Below are 17886 nucleotides of genomic sequence, written 5' to 3' on the forward strand. Positions count from 1 at the left end.
TACAAGCTCGACACCGAGCGTGCTCTCCTTTTGCCTGTGTCCTTTTCACTAAGAACTAAGTCCATCAAGAGATAGTTTAGAGTCCTCGAGACTGGAAGCTATCCTCCAAGTTTCGGCAAATTGAGCCATAGTTTCTTAAAATTACAATAAGCGTACAGCAGTTTCGTTTACTCTTTCAGTCTTAAAATGAAGTGGGGCTTTATTTCGACCTAGAAGCTCGACAGGGAGCGTGCGCTCCTGTTACCTGTAACCATTTTACTGAAAACTAAGGCTATCCAGAGTTAGGGTAGAGTCCCCGGGACTGGAAAATATCCCCCAAGTTTTGGGAGATCGAGTCATAGTGGCTAAAAATTTCGATGCGCTTAAGGCGGTTTCGTCTACCCTTTCAGTCTTAAACTAAAGTGGGGCTAGATTTCGGCCTACAACCTGGAAACCTAGCGTGCGCTCCTTTTAGCTGTGTCCATTTCACTAAAAACCAAGGCAATCAGGAGTTAGTTTAGAGCTTCCGGGACTGGAAAATATCCCCCAAGTCCCAGGAAATCAAGCCGAAGTTCGACAAAATTACCATGCGCGTAAGGCCGTCCCGGCTAGTCTTTCAGTCTTAAAGTGAAGTGGGGCTATATTTCGGCCCAGAAGCTCGAAAGTGAACGTTCAAAAAGTTTGGCTGTGTCCATTTCACTGAAAAGCAAGGCCATCAGGAATTAGTTTAGAGTGCCCGGGACTGGGAATTATCTCCCAAGTTACGGGAAATCGAGCCGAAGTAGCCCAAAATCACAATCCGCGTAAGGCGGTCTCGGCTAGTCTTTCAGTCTTAAAGTGAAGTAGGGCTATGCTTCGGCCCAGAAGCTCAAAAGTGAGCGTTCAAAAAGTTGTGCTGTGTCCATTTGACTGCAAACCAAGGCAATCAGGAGTTACTTTAGAGTCCCCGGTACCAGCAAATATCCCCTATTTCCCGGGAAATCGAGCCAAAGTTGGTCAAAATCACGATGCGCGTAAGGCGGTCCCGGTTACTCTTTCATTCTTAAAGTGAACTGGGGCAATATTTCCGCCCAGAAGCTCGGAAGTGAGCGTTCAAAAAGTTGTGCTGTGTCCATTTCACTCCAAAGCAAGGCCATCAGGAGTTAGTCTAGAGTCCGCGGGACTGGAAAATATCCCCCAAGTTCCGGGAAATCGAGCCGAAGTTGGTCAAAATTACGATGGGCGTAAGGCGGTCTCGGCTACTCTTTCACTCTTAAAGTGAATTGGAGCTATATTTCGGCCCAGAAACTCAAAAGTGAGCGTTCAAAAAGTTTTGCTGTGTCCATTTTTCTGCAGACCAAGGACGTCGGGGGTCAGTTTAGAGTCCCCGGGACTGGAAAATATCCCCTAAGTTCCGGGAAATTTAACCGAAGTTGGTCAAAACCACGACGCGCGTACGGCGGTCTTCGCTACTCTTTCAGTCTTCGTGATAAAAGTGTTGACAAGCCTGCACGACTCCTGCCGTTCGCGGATGAATAAGTAATAAAGCCTTCATAGTTTAGCTTTAACTAGGATGTCTTTGAGGGACTTTCCCTTGCGATACGAGATGATGGGGGGCTCCTTAAAGATTTTTCTCAGTAGCGGGTGATTATCTATAAGGTGCCATTTCCCCAGTAGTGTGTCTTTTAGGTTAGGCAACGCCGGGTGGTATTGTGTGACAAAGGGCAGTATTTTCTTTTGTGCGGTTTTGTCTTTCTGTGCTAGTGACATTTTTCTATCAGAGAACTTAATCTCTGAAAGGTGTTTTTCTACAATTCTAGCTGGGTAACCTCTATTCTGCAGGCGTGTTTTGAAATTACTCATGTTTTCCTCAAAAATAAGTTGAGAGGAATTTGTTCTCAGAAGCCTTAACGCTTCTCCTTTGATAAAGCCTTTCGTGACGCCTGGTGGGTGACACGAATAGAAATTCGTGTATTGAAAGGTCTCTGTAGGTTTGAAATGAGTTCGCACGTCAAGAATAGATTCCTTATTGAATCTGTCACCTTTGTACACTTTCGTGTCCAAGAATGTAGTTTCAGTTTCTGAGATTTCAGCCGTGAATTTTATCGTTGGGTGAAAACTGTTTGCCTTTAGAAGGAAGTCTTCTATTTGATCTCTACTTGTGTTCCACATGGATATGATGTCATCGATGTATCTTTTCCAAAAAATGGGTTTTGTGTAGCTTTGTCTGAGTATTTCTTTTTCTATTTTGGCCATAAATATGTTAGCAAAAGCTACGGCCATTTTCGTTCCCATGGCTGTTCCATGAGTTTGGAGGTAATCTTTTCCATTGAATTGGAACGAGTTTTCTTGTAGAATCAGACTTAGCATTTCTCTTAGGTACCTGCTAGGAATTGGAGGGTTCTCCTGGTAAAATTCTTCGTATGCTTCGCATACAGTGGTAATACCCTCCTCCTGTGGTATGTTCGTGTAGAGACTGGTGACGTCCATAGAGACAAGAATGGTGTTTTTAGGCAGTTTAGTCTTTTCGATGAAGTTAAGAAAGTCTGTTGTATCTTTAAGATACGAGGTTTGCTTTTGTGCTATTGGCTGAATAAGGTGGTCAACAAAAGCTGAGATCCTTTCTGTAGGGCCGTCACACCCTGATATAATTGGTCTACCAACAGGTGTCGGTTTGTGAATCTTTGTAAGTGTGTAAAACACTGGTATTCGTGGAGGGTCGGGCGTTAGGGAGAGCCATTTGGCCGTCATTTCGTCTATGTGGCCTTCTTGTAGTAGTGATCGAATCAATCGGTGAACTTTTTTGGCCGTGGTGTCAACCATAGGTTTGTCTAGGGGCCGGTAGTTGTGTATATCATCAAGTTGGACTTGACCCTCGTTAAGTTTATCTGTTCTGTTCATTATGACGGTTGTGGTACCCTTATCGGCTTTCTTTAGTACAATGTTTTCGTCACGCGATAGTTCTTTGAGAGCATTTCGCTCTCCCTGTGACAGGTTGTCTCTCGGCCTGTTCAATTTGATATTAGCAAGGTCAAATTTGACTTCTTCTAGAAAAGTTTCTAGAGCAACTGAGTGCTGGACTGGTGGGTCCCAGTCTGACTTGACGTGGAAAGGATGAGGTTCTTTGTCGTGACCGTGAAATATGTACTTAAGGCGCATTCTTCTGGCAAAATGACTGAAGTCATTGAGTAGCTGGCGCCTGATAGTGTTTTCTCTTGTCACGGGAGCAGGAATGAATTTCAAACCACGGGATAGCAGGGTAATTTGCTCGTCTGTCAGCTGCGTATTTGACAGGTTTTTGATATGTTGCTTGCGTGACTCAATGTTGTTTTGAAAGCGTTTTTTCTGTTTGATTCTTCTCCGCTCTAATCTTTTGCGGCTTTTAACCGCTTTGTTATCTGTGTTGTTTCTTTCCCCTTCCTCCCTTATTTCTAAAGGGTCAGATAAGACAACAGGATAAGATTCACTTTTTTTATTCGTTGCTTGTGATCTCATTTGTTCCAGCAATAAATCGACCTCTCTGATCTTGGCTTTCAACACTTCGGCTAGCTCGTTGTCTTTCTTATCTTCGTTCGCAATTCTATTTCTAGCCGGCGTTTTGCGGGAAGACTGGTTGGTTTCATGGAAACTTCTGCGAGACTTAGCCTGTTCGAGCTTTCTGTACTTATTCTTAAGCCTTTCTACGCGCCTGTGGTGAAATTTCACTAGGGCCCCTACAAGGGCCTGTTCGGCTTTCTTTCTAATAGAGTTAATGTCTCTCTTAAAGTCCTCGTCGGGCGTGATGTTAGCCCGCGCATTGTATCTCAAGGTCTTGGGGCATGAGCCCTTCGCCAGGTGAGAATTCAGCAGACTGATAGAGTTGTTTGAGCTGTCTATCTTCTCCTGGATGGAGTTTAGCTCTTCTTCGTGCCGTGGTCTTTTTCTATCGGAGCTGCCGGTAGTTTTGGCGGACTTTGGTAGGATTTCTCTTTGGCGCTTTCTGCCTCTGTCGTTGCTCGTATTGTGAGAGTGTACAGGCTCTTTGTTTGTTTGCTCGGGCTTCTTTGGCTCGTTCGTTGTTTCTTTCTTGCGCTCTGGTCTTTGAGCGTTTGGGACACTGTCATTGCTAGCACCAACGTCTTCATCTTGATCCTCTGACAGGAGGGCGTCCTCTTCTTCATAAGACATATTAGTGTCCATTCTGGTATCCTCGGTGTTAGGATCTATCTCCTCGGTCGATAAAAGACCGTCAGCAGTGAGTTTGGTTGCTGCCATTTAACAAGAGTATTGCTGAGGCAAGACTGCAGTTTCGATTCTAAGAGAATCTCGTCAGTTGCCACTGATGGTTCTGTGAGCAGTCGGAGTAGATTATGCTGTTTTGAGTTTATATATCCCCTTTGACCGTTATTCGGATCGAAAAATCCCGCCAGTTTTTCTATTGGTTCCTGAAATGAACCAATGAGTTCTCTAGGAGCTCAGCCAATGGCGTGAGGGGATTTTCGATCCAGATGTCAGTTAAGGTCTACGTGTTTCGGTTCTTGAAGAAGGCTAGTGTTAAGCTTCCCAAATGTGATTGCTAATGTACAGGCCAGAGTATTTTCTCTGAGAGCCATAGATGTTCTTTGTAAATGTAGATCTTCTGCTCTAAAAAGATCTTAAAGCCTGTAGTGAACGTGGAAAGCGTAGTGCTCTCATGCGAAGCAGGACGGGGCACGTCCATTAATAGTCAAACTGCGTGATAAAAGTGTTGACAAGCCTGCACGACTCCTGCCGTTCGCGGATGAATAAGTAATAAAGCCTTCATAGTTTAGCTTTAACTAGGATGTCTTTGAGGGACTTTCCCTTGCGATACGAGATGATGGGGGGCTCCTTAAAGATTTTTCTCAGTAGCGGGTGATTATCTATAAGGTGCCATTTCCCCAGTAGTGTGTCTTTTAGGTTAGGCAACGCCGGGTGGTATTGTGTGACAAAGGGCAGTATTTTCTTTTGTGCGGTTTTGTCTTTCTGTGCTAGTGACATTTTTCTATCAGAGAACTTAATCTCTGAAAGGTGTTTTTCTACAATTCTAGCTGGGTAACCTCTATTCTGCAGGCGTGTTTTGAAATTACTCATGTTTTCCTCAAAAATAAGTTGAGAGGAATTTGTTCTCAGAAGCCTTAACGCTTCTCCTTTGATAAAGCCTTTCGTGACGCCTGGTGGGTGACACGAATAGAAATTCGTGTATTGAAAGGTCTCTGTAGGTTTGAAATGAGTTCGCACGTCAAGAATAGATTCCTTATTGAATCTGTCACCTTTGTACACTTTCGTGTCCAAGAATGTAGTTTCAGTTTCTGAGATTTCAGCCGTGAATTTTATCGTTGGGTGAAAACTGTTTGCCTTTAGAAGGAAGTCTTCTATTTGATCTCTACTTGTGTTCCACATGGATATGATGTCATCGATGTATCTTTTCCAAAAAATGGGTTTTGTGTAGCTTTGTCTGAGTATTTCTTTTTCTATTTTGGCCATAAATATGTTAGCAAAAGCTACGGCCATTTTCGTTCCCATGGCTGTTCCATGAGTTTGGAGGTAATCTTTTCCATTGAATTGGAACGAGTTTTCTTGTAGAATCAGACTTAGCATTTCTCTTAGGTACCTGCTAGGAATTGGAGGGTTCTCCTGGTAAAATTCTTCGTATGCTTCGCATACAGTGGTAATACCCTCCTCCTGTGGTATGTTCGTGTAGAGACTGGTGACGTCCATAGAGACAAGAATGGTGTTTTTAGGCAGTTTAGTCTTTTCGATGAAGTTAAGAAAGTCTGTTGTATCTTTAAGATACGAGGTTTGCTTTTGTGCTATTGGCTGAATAAGGTGGTCAACAAAAGCTGAGATCCTTTCTGTAGGGCCGTCACACCCTGATATAATTGGTCTACCAACAGGTGTCGGTTTGTGAATCTTTGTAAGTGTGTAAAACACTGGTATTCGTGGAGGGTCGGGCGTTAGGGAGAGCCATTTGGCCGTCATTTCGTCTATGTGGCCTTCTTGTAGTAGTGATCGAATCAATCGGTGAACTTTTTTGGCCGTGGTGTCAACCATAGGTTTGTCTAGGGGCCGGTAGTTGTGTATATCATCAAGTTGGACTTGACCCTCGTTAAGTTTATCTGTTCTGTTCATTATGACGGTTGTGGTACCCTTATCGGCTTTCTTTAGTACAATGTTTTCGTCACGCGATAGTTCTTTGAGAGCATTTCGCTCTCCCTGTGACAGGTTGTCTCTCGGCCTGTTCAATTTGATATTAGCAAGGTCAAATTTGACTTCTTCTAGAAAAGTTTCTAGAGCAACTGAGTGCTGGACTGGTGGGTCCCAGTCTGACTTGACGTGGAAAGGATGAGGTTCTTTGTCGTGACCGTGAAATATGTACTTAAGGCGCATTCTTCTGGCAAAATGACTGAAGTCATTGAGTAGCTGGCGCCTGATAGTGTTTTCTCTTGTCACGGGAGCAGGAATGAATTTCAAACCACGGGATAGCAGGGTAATTTGCTCGTCTGTCAGCTGCGTATTTGACAGGTTTTTGATATGTTGCTTGCGTGACTCAATGTTGTTTTGAAAGCGTTTTTTCTGTTTGATTCTTCTCCGCTCTAATCTTTTGCGGCTTTTAACCGCTTTGTTATCTGTGTTGTTTCTTTCCCCTTCCTCCCTTATTTCTAAAGGGTCAGATAAGACAACAGGATAAGATTCACTTTTTTTATTCGTTGCTTGTGATCTCATTTGTTCCAGCAATAAATCGACCTCTCTGATCTTGGCTTTCAACACTTCGGCTAGCTCGTTGTCTTTCTTATCTTCGTTCGCAATTCTATTTCTAGCCGGCGTTTTGCGGGAAGACTGGTTGGTTTCATGGAAACTTCTGCGAGACTTAGCCTGTTCGAGCTTTCTGTACTTATTCTTAAGCCTTTCTACGCGCCTGTGGTGAAATTTCACTAGGGCCCCTACAAGGGCCTGTTCGGCTTTCTTTCTAATAGAGTTAATGTCTCTCTTAAAGTCCTCGTCGGGCGTGATGTTAGCCCGCGCATTGTATCTCAAGGTCTTGGGGCATGAGCCCTTCGCCAGGTGAGAATTCAGCAGACTGATAGAGTTGTTTGAGCTGTCTATCTTCTCCTGGATGGAGTTTAGCTCTTCTTCGTGCCGTGGTCTTTTTCTATCGGAGCTGCCGGTAGTTTTGGCGGACTTTGGTAGGATTTCTCTTTGGCGCTTTCTGCCTCTGTCGTTGCTCGTATTGTGAGAGTGTACAGGCTCTTTGTTTGTTTGCTCGGGCTTCTTTGGCTCGTTCGTTGTTTCTTTCTTGCGCTCTGGTCTTTGAGCGTTTGGGACACTGTCATTGCTAGCACCAACGTCTTCATCTTGATCCTCTGACAGGAGGGCGTCCTCTTCTTCATAAGACATATTAGTGTCCATTCTGGTATCCTCGGTGTTAGGATCTATCTCCTCGGTCGATAAAAGACCGTCAGCAGTGAGTTTGGTTGCTGCCATTTAACAAGAGTATTGCTGAGGCAAGACTGCAGTTTCGATTCTAAGAGAATCTCGTCAGTTGCCACTGATGGTTCTGTGAGCAGTCGGAGTAGATTATGCTGTTTTGAGTTTATATATCCCCTTTGACCGTTATTCGGATCGAAAAATCCCGCCAGTTTTTCTATTGGTTCCTGAAATGAACCAATGAGTTCTCTAGGAGCTCAGCCAATGGCGTGAGGGGATTTTCGATCCAGATGTCAGTTAAGGTCTACGTGTTTCGGTTCTTGAAGAAGGCTAGTGTTAAGCTTCCCAAATGTGATTGCTAATGTACAGGCCAGAGTATTTTCTCTGAGAGCCATAGATGTTCTTTGTAAATGTAGATCTTCTGCTCTAAAAAGATCTTAAAGCCTGTAGTGAACGTGGAAAGCGTAGTGCTCTCATGCGAAGCAGGACGGGGCACGTCCATTAATAGTCAAACTGCGTGATAAAAGTGTTGACAAGCCTGCACGACTCCTGCCGTTCGCGGATGAATAAGTAATAAAGCCTTCATAGTTTAGCTTTAACTAGGATGTCTTTGAGGGACTTTCCCTTGCGATACGAGATGATGGGGGGCTCCTTAAAGATTTTTCTCAGTAGCGGGTGATTATCTATAAGGTGCCATTTCCCCAGTAGTGTGTCTTTTAGGTTAGGCAACGCCGGGTGGTATTGTGTGACAAAGGGCAGTATTTTCTTTTGTGCGGTTTTGTCTTTCTGTGCTAGTGACATTTTTCTATCAGAGAACTTAATCTCTGAAAGGTGTTTTTCTACAATTCTAGCTGGGTAACCTCTATTCTGCAGGCGTGTTTTGAAATTACTCATGTTTTCCTCAAAAATAAGTTGAGAGGAATTTGTTCTCAGAAGCCTTAACGCTTCTCCTTTGATAAAGCCTTTCGTGACGCCTGGTGGGTGACACGAATAGAAATTCGTGTATTGAAAGGTCTCTGTAGGTTTGAAATGAGTTCGCACGTCAAGAATAGATTCCTTATTGAATCTGTCACCTTTGTACACTTTCGTGTCCAAGAATGTAGTTTCAGTTTCTGAGATTTCAGCCGTGAATTTTATCGTTGGGTGAAAACTGTTTGCCTTTAGAAGGAAGTCTTCTATTTGATCTCTACTTGTGTTCCACATGGATATGATGTCATCGATGTATCTTTTCCAAAAAATGGGTTTTGTGTAGCTTTGTCTGAGTATTTCTTTTTCTATTTTGGCCATAAATATGTTAGCAAAAGCTACGGCCATTTTCGTTCCCATGGCTGTTCCATGAGTTTGGAGGTAATCTTTTCCATTGAATTGGAACGAGTTTTCTTGTAGAATCAGACTTAGCATTTCTCTTAGGTACCTGCTAGGAATTGGAGGGTTCTCCTGGTAAAATTCTTCGTATGCTTCGCATACAGTGGTAATACCCTCCTCCTGTGGTATGTTCGTGTAGAGACTGGTGACGTCCATAGAGACAAGAATGGTGTTTTTAGGCAGTTTAGTCTTTTCGATGAAGTTAAGAAAGTCTGTTGTATCTTTAAGATACGAGGTTTGCTTTTGTGCTATTGGCTGAATAAGGTGGTCAACAAAAGCTGAGATCCTTTCTGTAGGGCCGTCACACCCTGATATAATTGGTCTACCAACAGGTGTCGGTTTGTGAATCTTTGTAAGTGTGTAAAACACTGGTATTCGTGGAGGGTCGGGCGTTAGGGAGAGCCATTTGGCCGTCATTTCGTCTATGTGGCCTTCTTGTAGTAGTGATCGAATCAATCGGTGAACTTTTTTGGCCGTGGTGTCAACCATAGGTTTGTCTAGGGGCCGGTAGTTGTGTATATCATCAAGTTGGACTTGACCCTCGTTAAGTTTATCTGTTCTGTTCATTATGACGGTTGTGGTACCCTTATCGGCTTTCTTTAGTACAATGTTTTCGTCACGCGATAGTTCTTTGAGAGCATTTCGCTCTCCCTGTGACAGGTTGTCTCTCGGCCTGTTCAATTTGATATTAGCAAGGTCAAATTTGACTTCTTCTAGAAAAGTTTCTAGAGCAACTGAGTGCTGGACTGGTGGGTCCCAGTCTGACTTGACGTGGAAAGGATGAGGTTCTTTGTCGTGACCGTGAAATATGTACTTAAGGCGCATTCTTCTGGCAAAATGACTGAAGTCATTGAGTAGCTGGCGCCTGATAGTGTTTTCTCTTGTCACGGGAGCAGGAATGAATTTCAAACCACGGGATAGCAGGGTAATTTGCTCGTCTGTCAGCTGCGTATTTGACAGGTTTTTGATATGTTGCTTGCGTGACTCAATGTTGTTTTGAAAGCGTTTTTTCTGTTTGATTCTTCTCCGCTCTAATCTTTTGCGGCTTTTAACCGCTTTGTTATCTGTGTTGTTTCTTTCCCCTTCCTCCCTTATTTCTAAAGGGTCAGATAAGACAACAGGATAAGATTCACTTTTTTATTCGTTGCTTGTGATCTCATTTGTTCCAGCAATAAATCGACCTCTCTGATCTTGGCTTTCAACACTTCGGCTAGCTCGTTGTCTTTCTTATCTTCGTTCGCAATTCTATTTCTAGCCGGCGTTTTGCGGGAAGACTGGTTGGTTTCATGGAAACTTCTGCGAGACTTAGCCTGTTCGAGCTTTCTGTACTTATTCTTAAGCCTTTCTACGCGCCTGTGGTGAAATTTCACTAGGGCCCCTACAAGGGCCTGTTCGGCTTTCTTTCTAATAGAGTTAATGTCTCTCTTAAAGTCCTCGTCGGGCGTGATGTTAGCCCGCGCATTGTATCTCAAGGTCTTGGGGCATGAGCCCTTCGCCAGGTGAGAATTCAGCAGACTGATAGAGTTGTTTGAGCTGTCTATCTTCTCCTGGATGGAGTTTAGCTCTTCTTCGTGCCGTGGTCTTTTTCTATCGGAGCTGCCGGTAGTTTTGGCGGACTTTGGTAGGATTTCTCTTTGGCGCTTTCTGCCTCTGTCGTTGCTCGTATTGTGAGAGTGTACAGGCTCTTTGTTTGTTTGCTCGGGCTTCTTTGGCTCGTTCGTTGTTTCTTTCTTGCGCTCTGGTCTTTGAGCGTTTGGGACACTGTCATTGCTAGCACCAACGTCTTCATCTTGATCCTCTGACAGGAGGGCGTCCTCTTCTTCATAAGACATATTAGTGTCCATTCTGGTATCCTCGGTGTTAGGATCTATCTCCTCGGTCGATAAAAGACCGTCAGCAGTGAGTTTGGTTGCTGCCATTTAACAAGAGTATTGCTGAGGCAAGACTGCAGTTTCGATTCTAAGAGAATCTCGTCAGTTGCCACTGATGGTTCTGTGAGCAGTCGGAGTAGATTATGCTGTTTTGAGTTTATATATCCCCTTTGACCGTTATTCGGATCGAAAAATCCCGCCAGTTTTTCTATTGGTTCCTGAAATGAACCAATGAGTTCTCTAGGAGCTCAGCCAATGGCGTGAGGGGATTTTCGATCCAGATGTCAGTTAAGGTCTACGTGTTTCGGTTCTTGAAGAAGGCTAGTGTTAAGCTTCCCAAATGTGATTGCTAATGTACAGGCCAGAGTATTTTCTCTGAGAGCCATAGATGTTCTTTGTAAATGTAGATCTTCTGCTCTAAAAAGATCTTAAAGCCTGTAGTGAACGTGGAAAGCGTAGTGCTCTCATGCGAAGCAGGACGGGGCACGTCCATTAATAGTCAAACTGCGTGATAAAAGTGTTGACAAGCCTGCACGACTCCTGCCGTTCGCGGATGAATAAGTAATAAAGCCTTCATAGTTTAGCTTTAACTAGGATGTCTTTGAGGGACTTTCCCTTGCGATACGAGATGATGGGGGGCTCCTTAAAGATTTTTCTCAGTAGCGGGTGATTATCTATAAGGTGCCATTTCCCCAGTAGTGTGTCTTTTAGGTTAGGCAACGCCGGGTGGTATTGTGTGACAAAGGGCAGTATTTTCTTTTGTGCGGTTTTGTCTTTCTGTGCTAGTGACATTTTTCTATCAGAGAACTTAATCTCTGAAAGGTGTTTTTCTACAATTCTAGCTGGGTAACCTCTATTCTGCAGGCGTGTTTTGAAATTACTCATGTTTTCCTCAAAAATAAGTTGAGAGGAATTTGTTCTCAGAAGCCTTAACGCTTCTCCTTTGATAAAGCCTTTCGTGACGCCTGGTGGGTGACACGAATAGAAATTCGTGTATTGAAAGGTCTCTGTAGGTTTGAAATGAGTTCGCACGTCAAGAATAGATTCCTTATTGAATCTGTCACCTTTGTACACTTTCGTGTCCAAGAATGTAGTTTCAGTTTCTGAGATTTCAGCCGTGAATTTTATCGTTGGGTGAAAACTGTTTGCCTTTAGAAGGAAGTCTTCTATTTGATCTCTACTTGTGTTCCACATGGATATGATGTCATCGATGTATCTTTTCCAAAAAATGGGTTTTGTGTAGCTTTGTCTGAGTATTTCTTTTTCTATTTTGGCCATAAATATGTTAGCAAAAGCTACGGCCATTTTCGTTCCCATGGCTGTTCCATGAGTTTGGAGGTAATCTTTTCCATTGAATTGGAACGAGTTTTCTTGTAGAATCAGACTTAGCATTTCTCTTAGGTACCTGCTAGGAATTGGAGGGTTCTCCTGGTAAAATTCTTCGTATGCTTCGCATACAGTGGTAATACCCTCCTCCTGTGGTATGTTCGTGTAGAGACTGGTGACGTCCATAGAGACAAGAATGGTGTTTTTAGGCAGTTTAGTCTTTTCGATGAAGTTAAGAAAGTCTGTTGTATCTTTAAGATACGAGGTTTGCTTTTGTGCTATTGGCTGAATAAGGTGGTCAACAAAAGCTGAGATCCTTTCTGTAGGGCCGTCACACCCTGATATAATTGGTCTACCAACAGGTGTCGGTTTGTGAATCTTTGTAAGTGTGTAAAACACTGGTATTCGTGGAGGGTCGGGCGTTAGGGAGAGCCATTTGGCCGTCATTTCGTCTATGTGGCCTTCTTGTAGTAGTGATCGAATCAATCGGTGAACTTTTTTGGCCGTGGTGTCAACCATAGGTTTGTCTAGGGGCCGGTAGTTGTGTATATCATCAAGTTGGACTTGACCCTCGTTAAGTTTATCTGTTCTGTTCATTATGACGGTTGTGGTACCCTTATCGGCTTTCTTTAGTACAATGTTTTCGTCACGCGATAGTTCTTTGAGAGCATTTCGCTCTCCCTGTGACAGGTTGTCTCTCGGCCTGTTCAATTTGATATTAGCAAGGTCAAATTTGACTTCTTCTAGAAAAGTTTCTAGAGCAACTGAGTGCTGGACTGGTGGGTCCCAGTCTGACTTGACGTGGAAAGGATGAGGTTCTTTGTCGTGACCGTGAAATATGTACTTAAGGCGCATTCTTCTGGCAAAATGACTGAAGTCATTGAGTAGCTGGCGCCTGATAGTGTTTTCTCTTGTCACGGGAGCAGGAATGAATTTCAAACCACGGGATAGCAGGGTAATTTGCTCGTCTGTCAGCTGCGTATTTGACAGGTTTTTGATATGTTGCTTGCGTGACTCAATGTTGTTTTGAAAGCGTTTTTTCTGTTTGATTCTTCTCCGCTCTAATCTTTTGCGGCTTTTAACCGCTTTGTTATCTGTGTTGTTTCTTTCCCCTTCCTCCCTTATTTCTAAAGGGTCAGATAAGACAACAGGATAAGATTCACTTTTTTTATTCGTTGCTTGTGATCTCATTTGTTCCAGCAATAAATCGACCTCTCTGATCTTGGCTTTCAACACTTCGGCTAGCTCGTTGTCTTTCTTATCTTCGTTCGCAATTCTATTTCTAGCCGGCGTTTTGCGGGAAGACTGGTTGGTTTCATGGAAACTTCTGCGAGACTTAGCCTGTTCGAGCTTTCTGTACTTATTCTTAAGCCTTTCTACGCGCCTGTGGTGAAATTTCACTAGGGCCCCTACAAGGGCCTGTTCGGCTTTCTTTCTAATAGAGTTAATGTCTCTCTTAAAGTCCTCGTCGGGCGTGATGTTAGCCCGCGCATTGTATCTCAAGGTCTGAAGTGGGGCAATATTTCGGCCCAGAAGCTCGAAACTGAGTGTTTAAAAAGTTTTGCTGTGTCCAGTTCACTGCAAAACAAGGCCATCAGCACTTAGTTTAGCGTCCAAGGGACTGGAAATATCCCCCAAGTTACGGGAAATCTACCCGAAGTTAGTCAAAATCACCATGCGCTTAAGGGGGTCTCGGCTAATCTTTCAGTCTTAAGGTAAAGTGGGCTTAGATTTAACTCCAGAAGCTCGAAAGTAAAGGTTCAAAAATTTTTGTCTGTATTTTACTCACATCTTAGACAATCAGGAGTGAGTTTAGAGACTTTGGGACTGGAAAATATCTCCCAAGTTTCGCCAGATCGAGCCGAAGATCCTCAAAATCACAATGCGCGTAATGCGCTCCCGCCTACTCTTTCAGTCTTAAAAAGAAGTAGGGCTATATTTCGGCCAGGAAGCTCGAAAGTGCGCGTTCAAAAAGTGTTGCTGTGTCCATTTCACTGGAAACCAAGGCCATCAGGAGTTAGTTTAGAGTCCCCGGGACTGGAAAATATCCCCCTATTTCCGAGAAATCGAGCCGAAGTATCCCAAAATCACGATGCGCGTAAGGCGCTCTCGGCTACTCTTTCAGGCTTAAAGTGAAGTGGGGCTATATTCGGCTCAGAAGCCTGAAGGTGAGCGTTTAAAATGTTTTGCTCTGTTCATTTCAATGCAAACCAAGGCGATCGGGAGTTAGTTTACAGTCCCTGGGACTTAAAAATATCCCACAAGTTCCGGCAAATTGAGCCAAAGTTGCTCAAAATCACGATGCGCGTAAGGCCGTTTCGTCTATTTTTTCAGTCTTAAAATGAAGTGGGGCGATATTTCGACCTAGAAGCTCGGCACCGAGCGTGCGCTAATTTAATCTGTGTCGATTTCACTGAAAACTAAGGCAATCAGGAGTTAGTTTAGAGCTCCCAAAGCTGGAAACTATCCCCCAAGTTCCGGGAAATCGAGCCATAGAGGCTCAAAATCACGATGCGCGTAAGGCGGTCTCGTCTACTCTTTCAGCCTTAAAATGAAATGGGCTATCTTTGGGCCCAAAGGCTCGAAAGTGATTGTTCAAAAAGTTTTCCTGTCTCCATTTCACTGCAAAATATTACTGGAAAATATTCCCTAATTTCCGCCAAATCGAGGCGAATTTTGTCAAAATCACGATGCGCGTAAGGCGGACTCGGCTCATCTTTCACTCTTCAAGTGAAGTGGGGCTATATTTCGGCCTAGACGCTCGAAACTTTGCTTTCAAAAAGTTTGGCTGTTTCAATTTCACTACAAAACAAGGCCATCCGGCCTTAGTTGAGAGTCCCCGGGACTAGAAAATATCCCCCAAGTTCCGGGAAATCAACCCGAAGTTTGTCAAAATCACGATGAGCATAAGGCGGTCTTGGCTAACCTTTTAGTGTTAAAGTAAAGTGGGGCTATATTTTGGCCCAGAAGCTCGAAAGTGAGCGTTCAAAAAGTTTTGCTGCGTCCATTTTACTGCAAACCAAGGCCATCAGGAATTAGTTTAGAGTCCTCAGAACTGGAATATATCCCCTAAGTTCCGGCAAATCGAGCCGAAGTTGCTCAAAATCAGGATGCGCGTAAGTCGGTCTCGGCTACTCTTTCAGTCTTCAAGTGAAGTGGGGCTCTATTTCGGTCCAGAACCTCGAAAGTGTGCGTTCAAAAACTTGTCTTTTGTGAATTTCACTGCAAACCACGGCCATCAGGAGTTAGTTTAGAGTCACCGGGACTGGAAAATATTCCCCAAGTTCCGGGAAATCGAGCAGAAGTTGATCAAAATCACGATGCGCGTAACGCGGTCTCGGCTAATGTTTCAGTCTTAAAGTGAAGTGTGGCTGTATTTCGGCCCACAAGCTCGAAAGTGAGCGTTCAAAAAGTTTTGCTGTGTCCATTTGACTGAACACCAAGGCCATCAGGCGTTAGTTTAGAATACTCGGAAGTAGAAAATATCCCCCCAGTTCCGAGAAATCGAGCCCAAGTTGGTCAAAATCACGATGCGTGCAAGGCGGTCCCGGCTACTCTTTCAGTCTTAAAGTGAAGTTGCGCTATATTTCGGCCCAGAGGCTCGAAAGTGCGCATTCGAAAAGTTTTGCTGTGTCCATTTCACTGCAAAGCAAGGCCATCAGGAGTTAGTTTAGAGCCCTTGGGACTAGAAAATATTTCCCAAGTTCCGCCAGATCGAGCCGAAGTTGGTCAAAGTCACGATGCGCGTAAGGCGCTCTCGGTTTCTCTTTCAGTCTTAAAGTGTAGTTGGGCTATAGTTCGGCCAAGAAGCTCGAGAGTGCGCGTTCAAAAAGTTTTGCTCTGTCCCTTCCACTGGAAACCAAGGCCCTCAGGAGTTAGTTTAGAGTTCCCGGGACTGGAAAATATTCTCCAAGTTCCAGGAAATCGCGCCGAAGTTGATCAAAATCACCATGCGCGTAACGGGCTCTCGGCTATTCTTTCAGTCTTAAATTTAAGTAGGGCTATATTTCGGCACTGAAGCTCGAAGGTGAGCGTTCAGAATGTTTTGCTGTGTTCACTAAATTGGAAACCAAGGTTATCGGGAGTTAGTTTAGCGTCCCCGGGACTTTAAATTATTCGCCAACTTCCGGAAAATCGAGCAAAAGTGGCCCAAAATCACGATGCGCGTAAGGCGGTCTCGGCTACTCTTTCAGTCTTAAAATTAAGGGGGGCTATATTTCGACCTAGAAGCTCGGGACCGGGCGTTCGCTAATTTTACCTGTGTCCATTTCAGTGACATATTAGGCGATCAGGTGTTAGTTTAGAGTTATTGGGACTGGAAAATATTTCCCAAATTCTGGCAGATCGAGCCAAAGTTGCTCAAAATCACGATGCGCGTAAGGCGGTCTCGGCTACTCTTTCAGTCTTAAAATGAAGTGGGGCTATATTTCGGCCGAGAAGCTCGACACCGAGCGTGCGCTCCTTTTGCCTGTGTACATATCACTGAAAACTAAGTTCATCATGAGTTAGCAGAGTCATCGGGACTGGAAAATATTCCCCGAATTCCGGCAAATCGAGCCAAAGATGCTCAAAATCAAGATGCGAGTAAGGCGGTCTCGGCTACTCTTTCACTCTAAAAATGAAGTGGGGCCATATTTCGGTTCTACAAGCTCGACACCGAGCGTGCGCTCCTTTTGCCTGTGTCCTTTTCACTAAGAACTAAGTCCATCAGGAGATAGTTTAGAGTCCTCGAGACTGGAAACTATCCTCTAAGCTTCGGCAAATTGAGCCATAGTTTCTTAAAATTACGATAAGCGTACGGCAGTTTCGTTTACTCTTTCAGTCTTAAAATGAAGTGGGGCTTTATTTCGACCTAGAAGCTCGACAGGGAGCGTGCGCTCCTGTTACCTGTGACCATTTTACTGAAGACTAAGGTTGTCAGGAGTTAGCTTAGAGTCCGCGGGACTGGAAAATATCCCCCAAGTTTTGGCAGATCGAGCCATAGTGGCTACAAATTTGGATGCGCTTAAGGCGGTTTCGTCTACCCTTTCAGTCTTAAAATAAAGTGGGGCTAGATTTCGGCCTACAACCTGGAAACCTAGCGTGCGCTCCTTTTACCTGTGTCCATTTCACTGAAAACCAAGGCAATCAGGAGTTAGTTTAGAGCTTCCGGAACTGGAAAACATCCACCAAACCCCGAGAAATCAAGCCGAAGTTGGACAAATTTACCGTGCGCGTAAAGCGGTCTCGGCTACTCTTTCACTCTTAAAGTGAAGTGGGGCTATATTTCGGCCCAGAAGCTCGAAAGTGAACGTTCAAAAAGTTTGGCTGTATCCATTTCACTGAAAACCAAGGCCATCAGGAGTTAGTTTAGCGTGCCCGGGACTGGGAATTATTTCCCAAGTTCCGGGAAATCGAGCCGAAGTAACCCAAAATCACGATGTGCGTAAGGCAATCTCAGGTACTCTTTCGGTCTTAAGGTGAACATTGCCACTGCAAACCAAGGCCGTCAAGAGTTAGTTTAGAGTCCCTGGGACTGGAAAATATCCCCCAAGTTCCGGAATATCGACCCGAAGTTGGTCAAAATCACGATGCGTGTACGCTGGCCTCGGATACTCTTAAAGTAGTAAGTGATGTTGGAGTATATTTCGGCCTAGAAGCTCGAAAGTGTGCGTTCAAAAACTTGTGCTGTGTGAATTTCACTGCAAACCATGGCCATCAGGAGTTAGTTTAGAGTCCCCGGGACTGGAAAATATTCCCCAAGTTCCAGGAAAGCGAGCAGAAGTTGATCAAAATCACGATGCGCGTAACGTGGTCTCGGCTACAGTTTCAGTCTTAAACTGAAGTGTGGCTATATTTAGGCCCACAAGCTCGAAAGTGAGCGTTCAAAAAGTTTTGCTGTGTCCATTTCACTGCAAACCAAGGCCGTCAGGAGTTAGTTTAGAGTCCCCGGGACTGGAAA

At 44.2% G+C, this 17886-nt stretch overlaps 4 protein-coding genes across 4 annotated transcripts; all 4 read right to left on the bottom strand.

The window, feature by feature from the left end:
- Nucleotides 1–1462: 1462 nt before the first annotated feature.
- LOC145486245 (uncharacterized) lies at nt 1463–3548 on the bottom strand. Its single transcript, XM_081464867.1, has one exon. The coding sequence runs from the start codon at nt 3451–3453 to the stop codon at nt 1510–1512; it is 1944 nt and encodes a 647-aa protein (XP_081320993.1). The 5' UTR covers nt 3454–3548; the 3' UTR covers nt 1463–1509.
- Nucleotides 3549–4732: 1184 nt separating this feature from the next.
- On the bottom strand, nt 4733–6775 carry LOC145486242 (uncharacterized). Its single transcript, XM_081464865.1, has one exon. The coding sequence runs from the start codon at nt 6679–6681 to the stop codon at nt 4738–4740; it is 1944 nt and encodes a 647-aa protein (XP_081320991.1). The 5' UTR covers nt 6682–6775; the 3' UTR covers nt 4733–4737.
- A 1185-nt stretch (nt 6776–7960) lies between these two features.
- LOC145486246 (uncharacterized) lies at nt 7961–9927 on the bottom strand. Its single transcript, XM_081464868.1, has one exon. It carries the CDS (start codon nt 9571–9573, stop codon nt 7966–7968), a length of 1608 nt encoding a protein of 535 aa, XP_081320994.1. The 5' UTR covers nt 9574–9927; the 3' UTR covers nt 7961–7965.
- A 1260-nt stretch (nt 9928–11187) lies between these two features.
- On the bottom strand, nt 11188–13217 carry LOC145486243 (uncharacterized). Its single transcript, XM_081464866.1, has one exon. The coding sequence runs from the start codon at nt 13134–13136 to the stop codon at nt 11193–11195; it is 1944 nt and encodes a 647-aa protein (XP_081320992.1). The 5' UTR covers nt 13137–13217; the 3' UTR covers nt 11188–11192.
- Between the last annotated feature and the right edge of the window lie 4669 nt (nt 13218–17886).

The sequence above is a fragment of the Orbicella franksi genome, chromosome 5 (assembly GCF_964199315.1).
Source record: "Orbicella franksi chromosome 5, jaOrbFran1.1, whole genome shotgun sequence".
Classification (NCBI taxonomy): domain Eukaryota; kingdom Metazoa; phylum Cnidaria; class Anthozoa; order Scleractinia; family Merulinidae; genus Orbicella; species Orbicella franksi.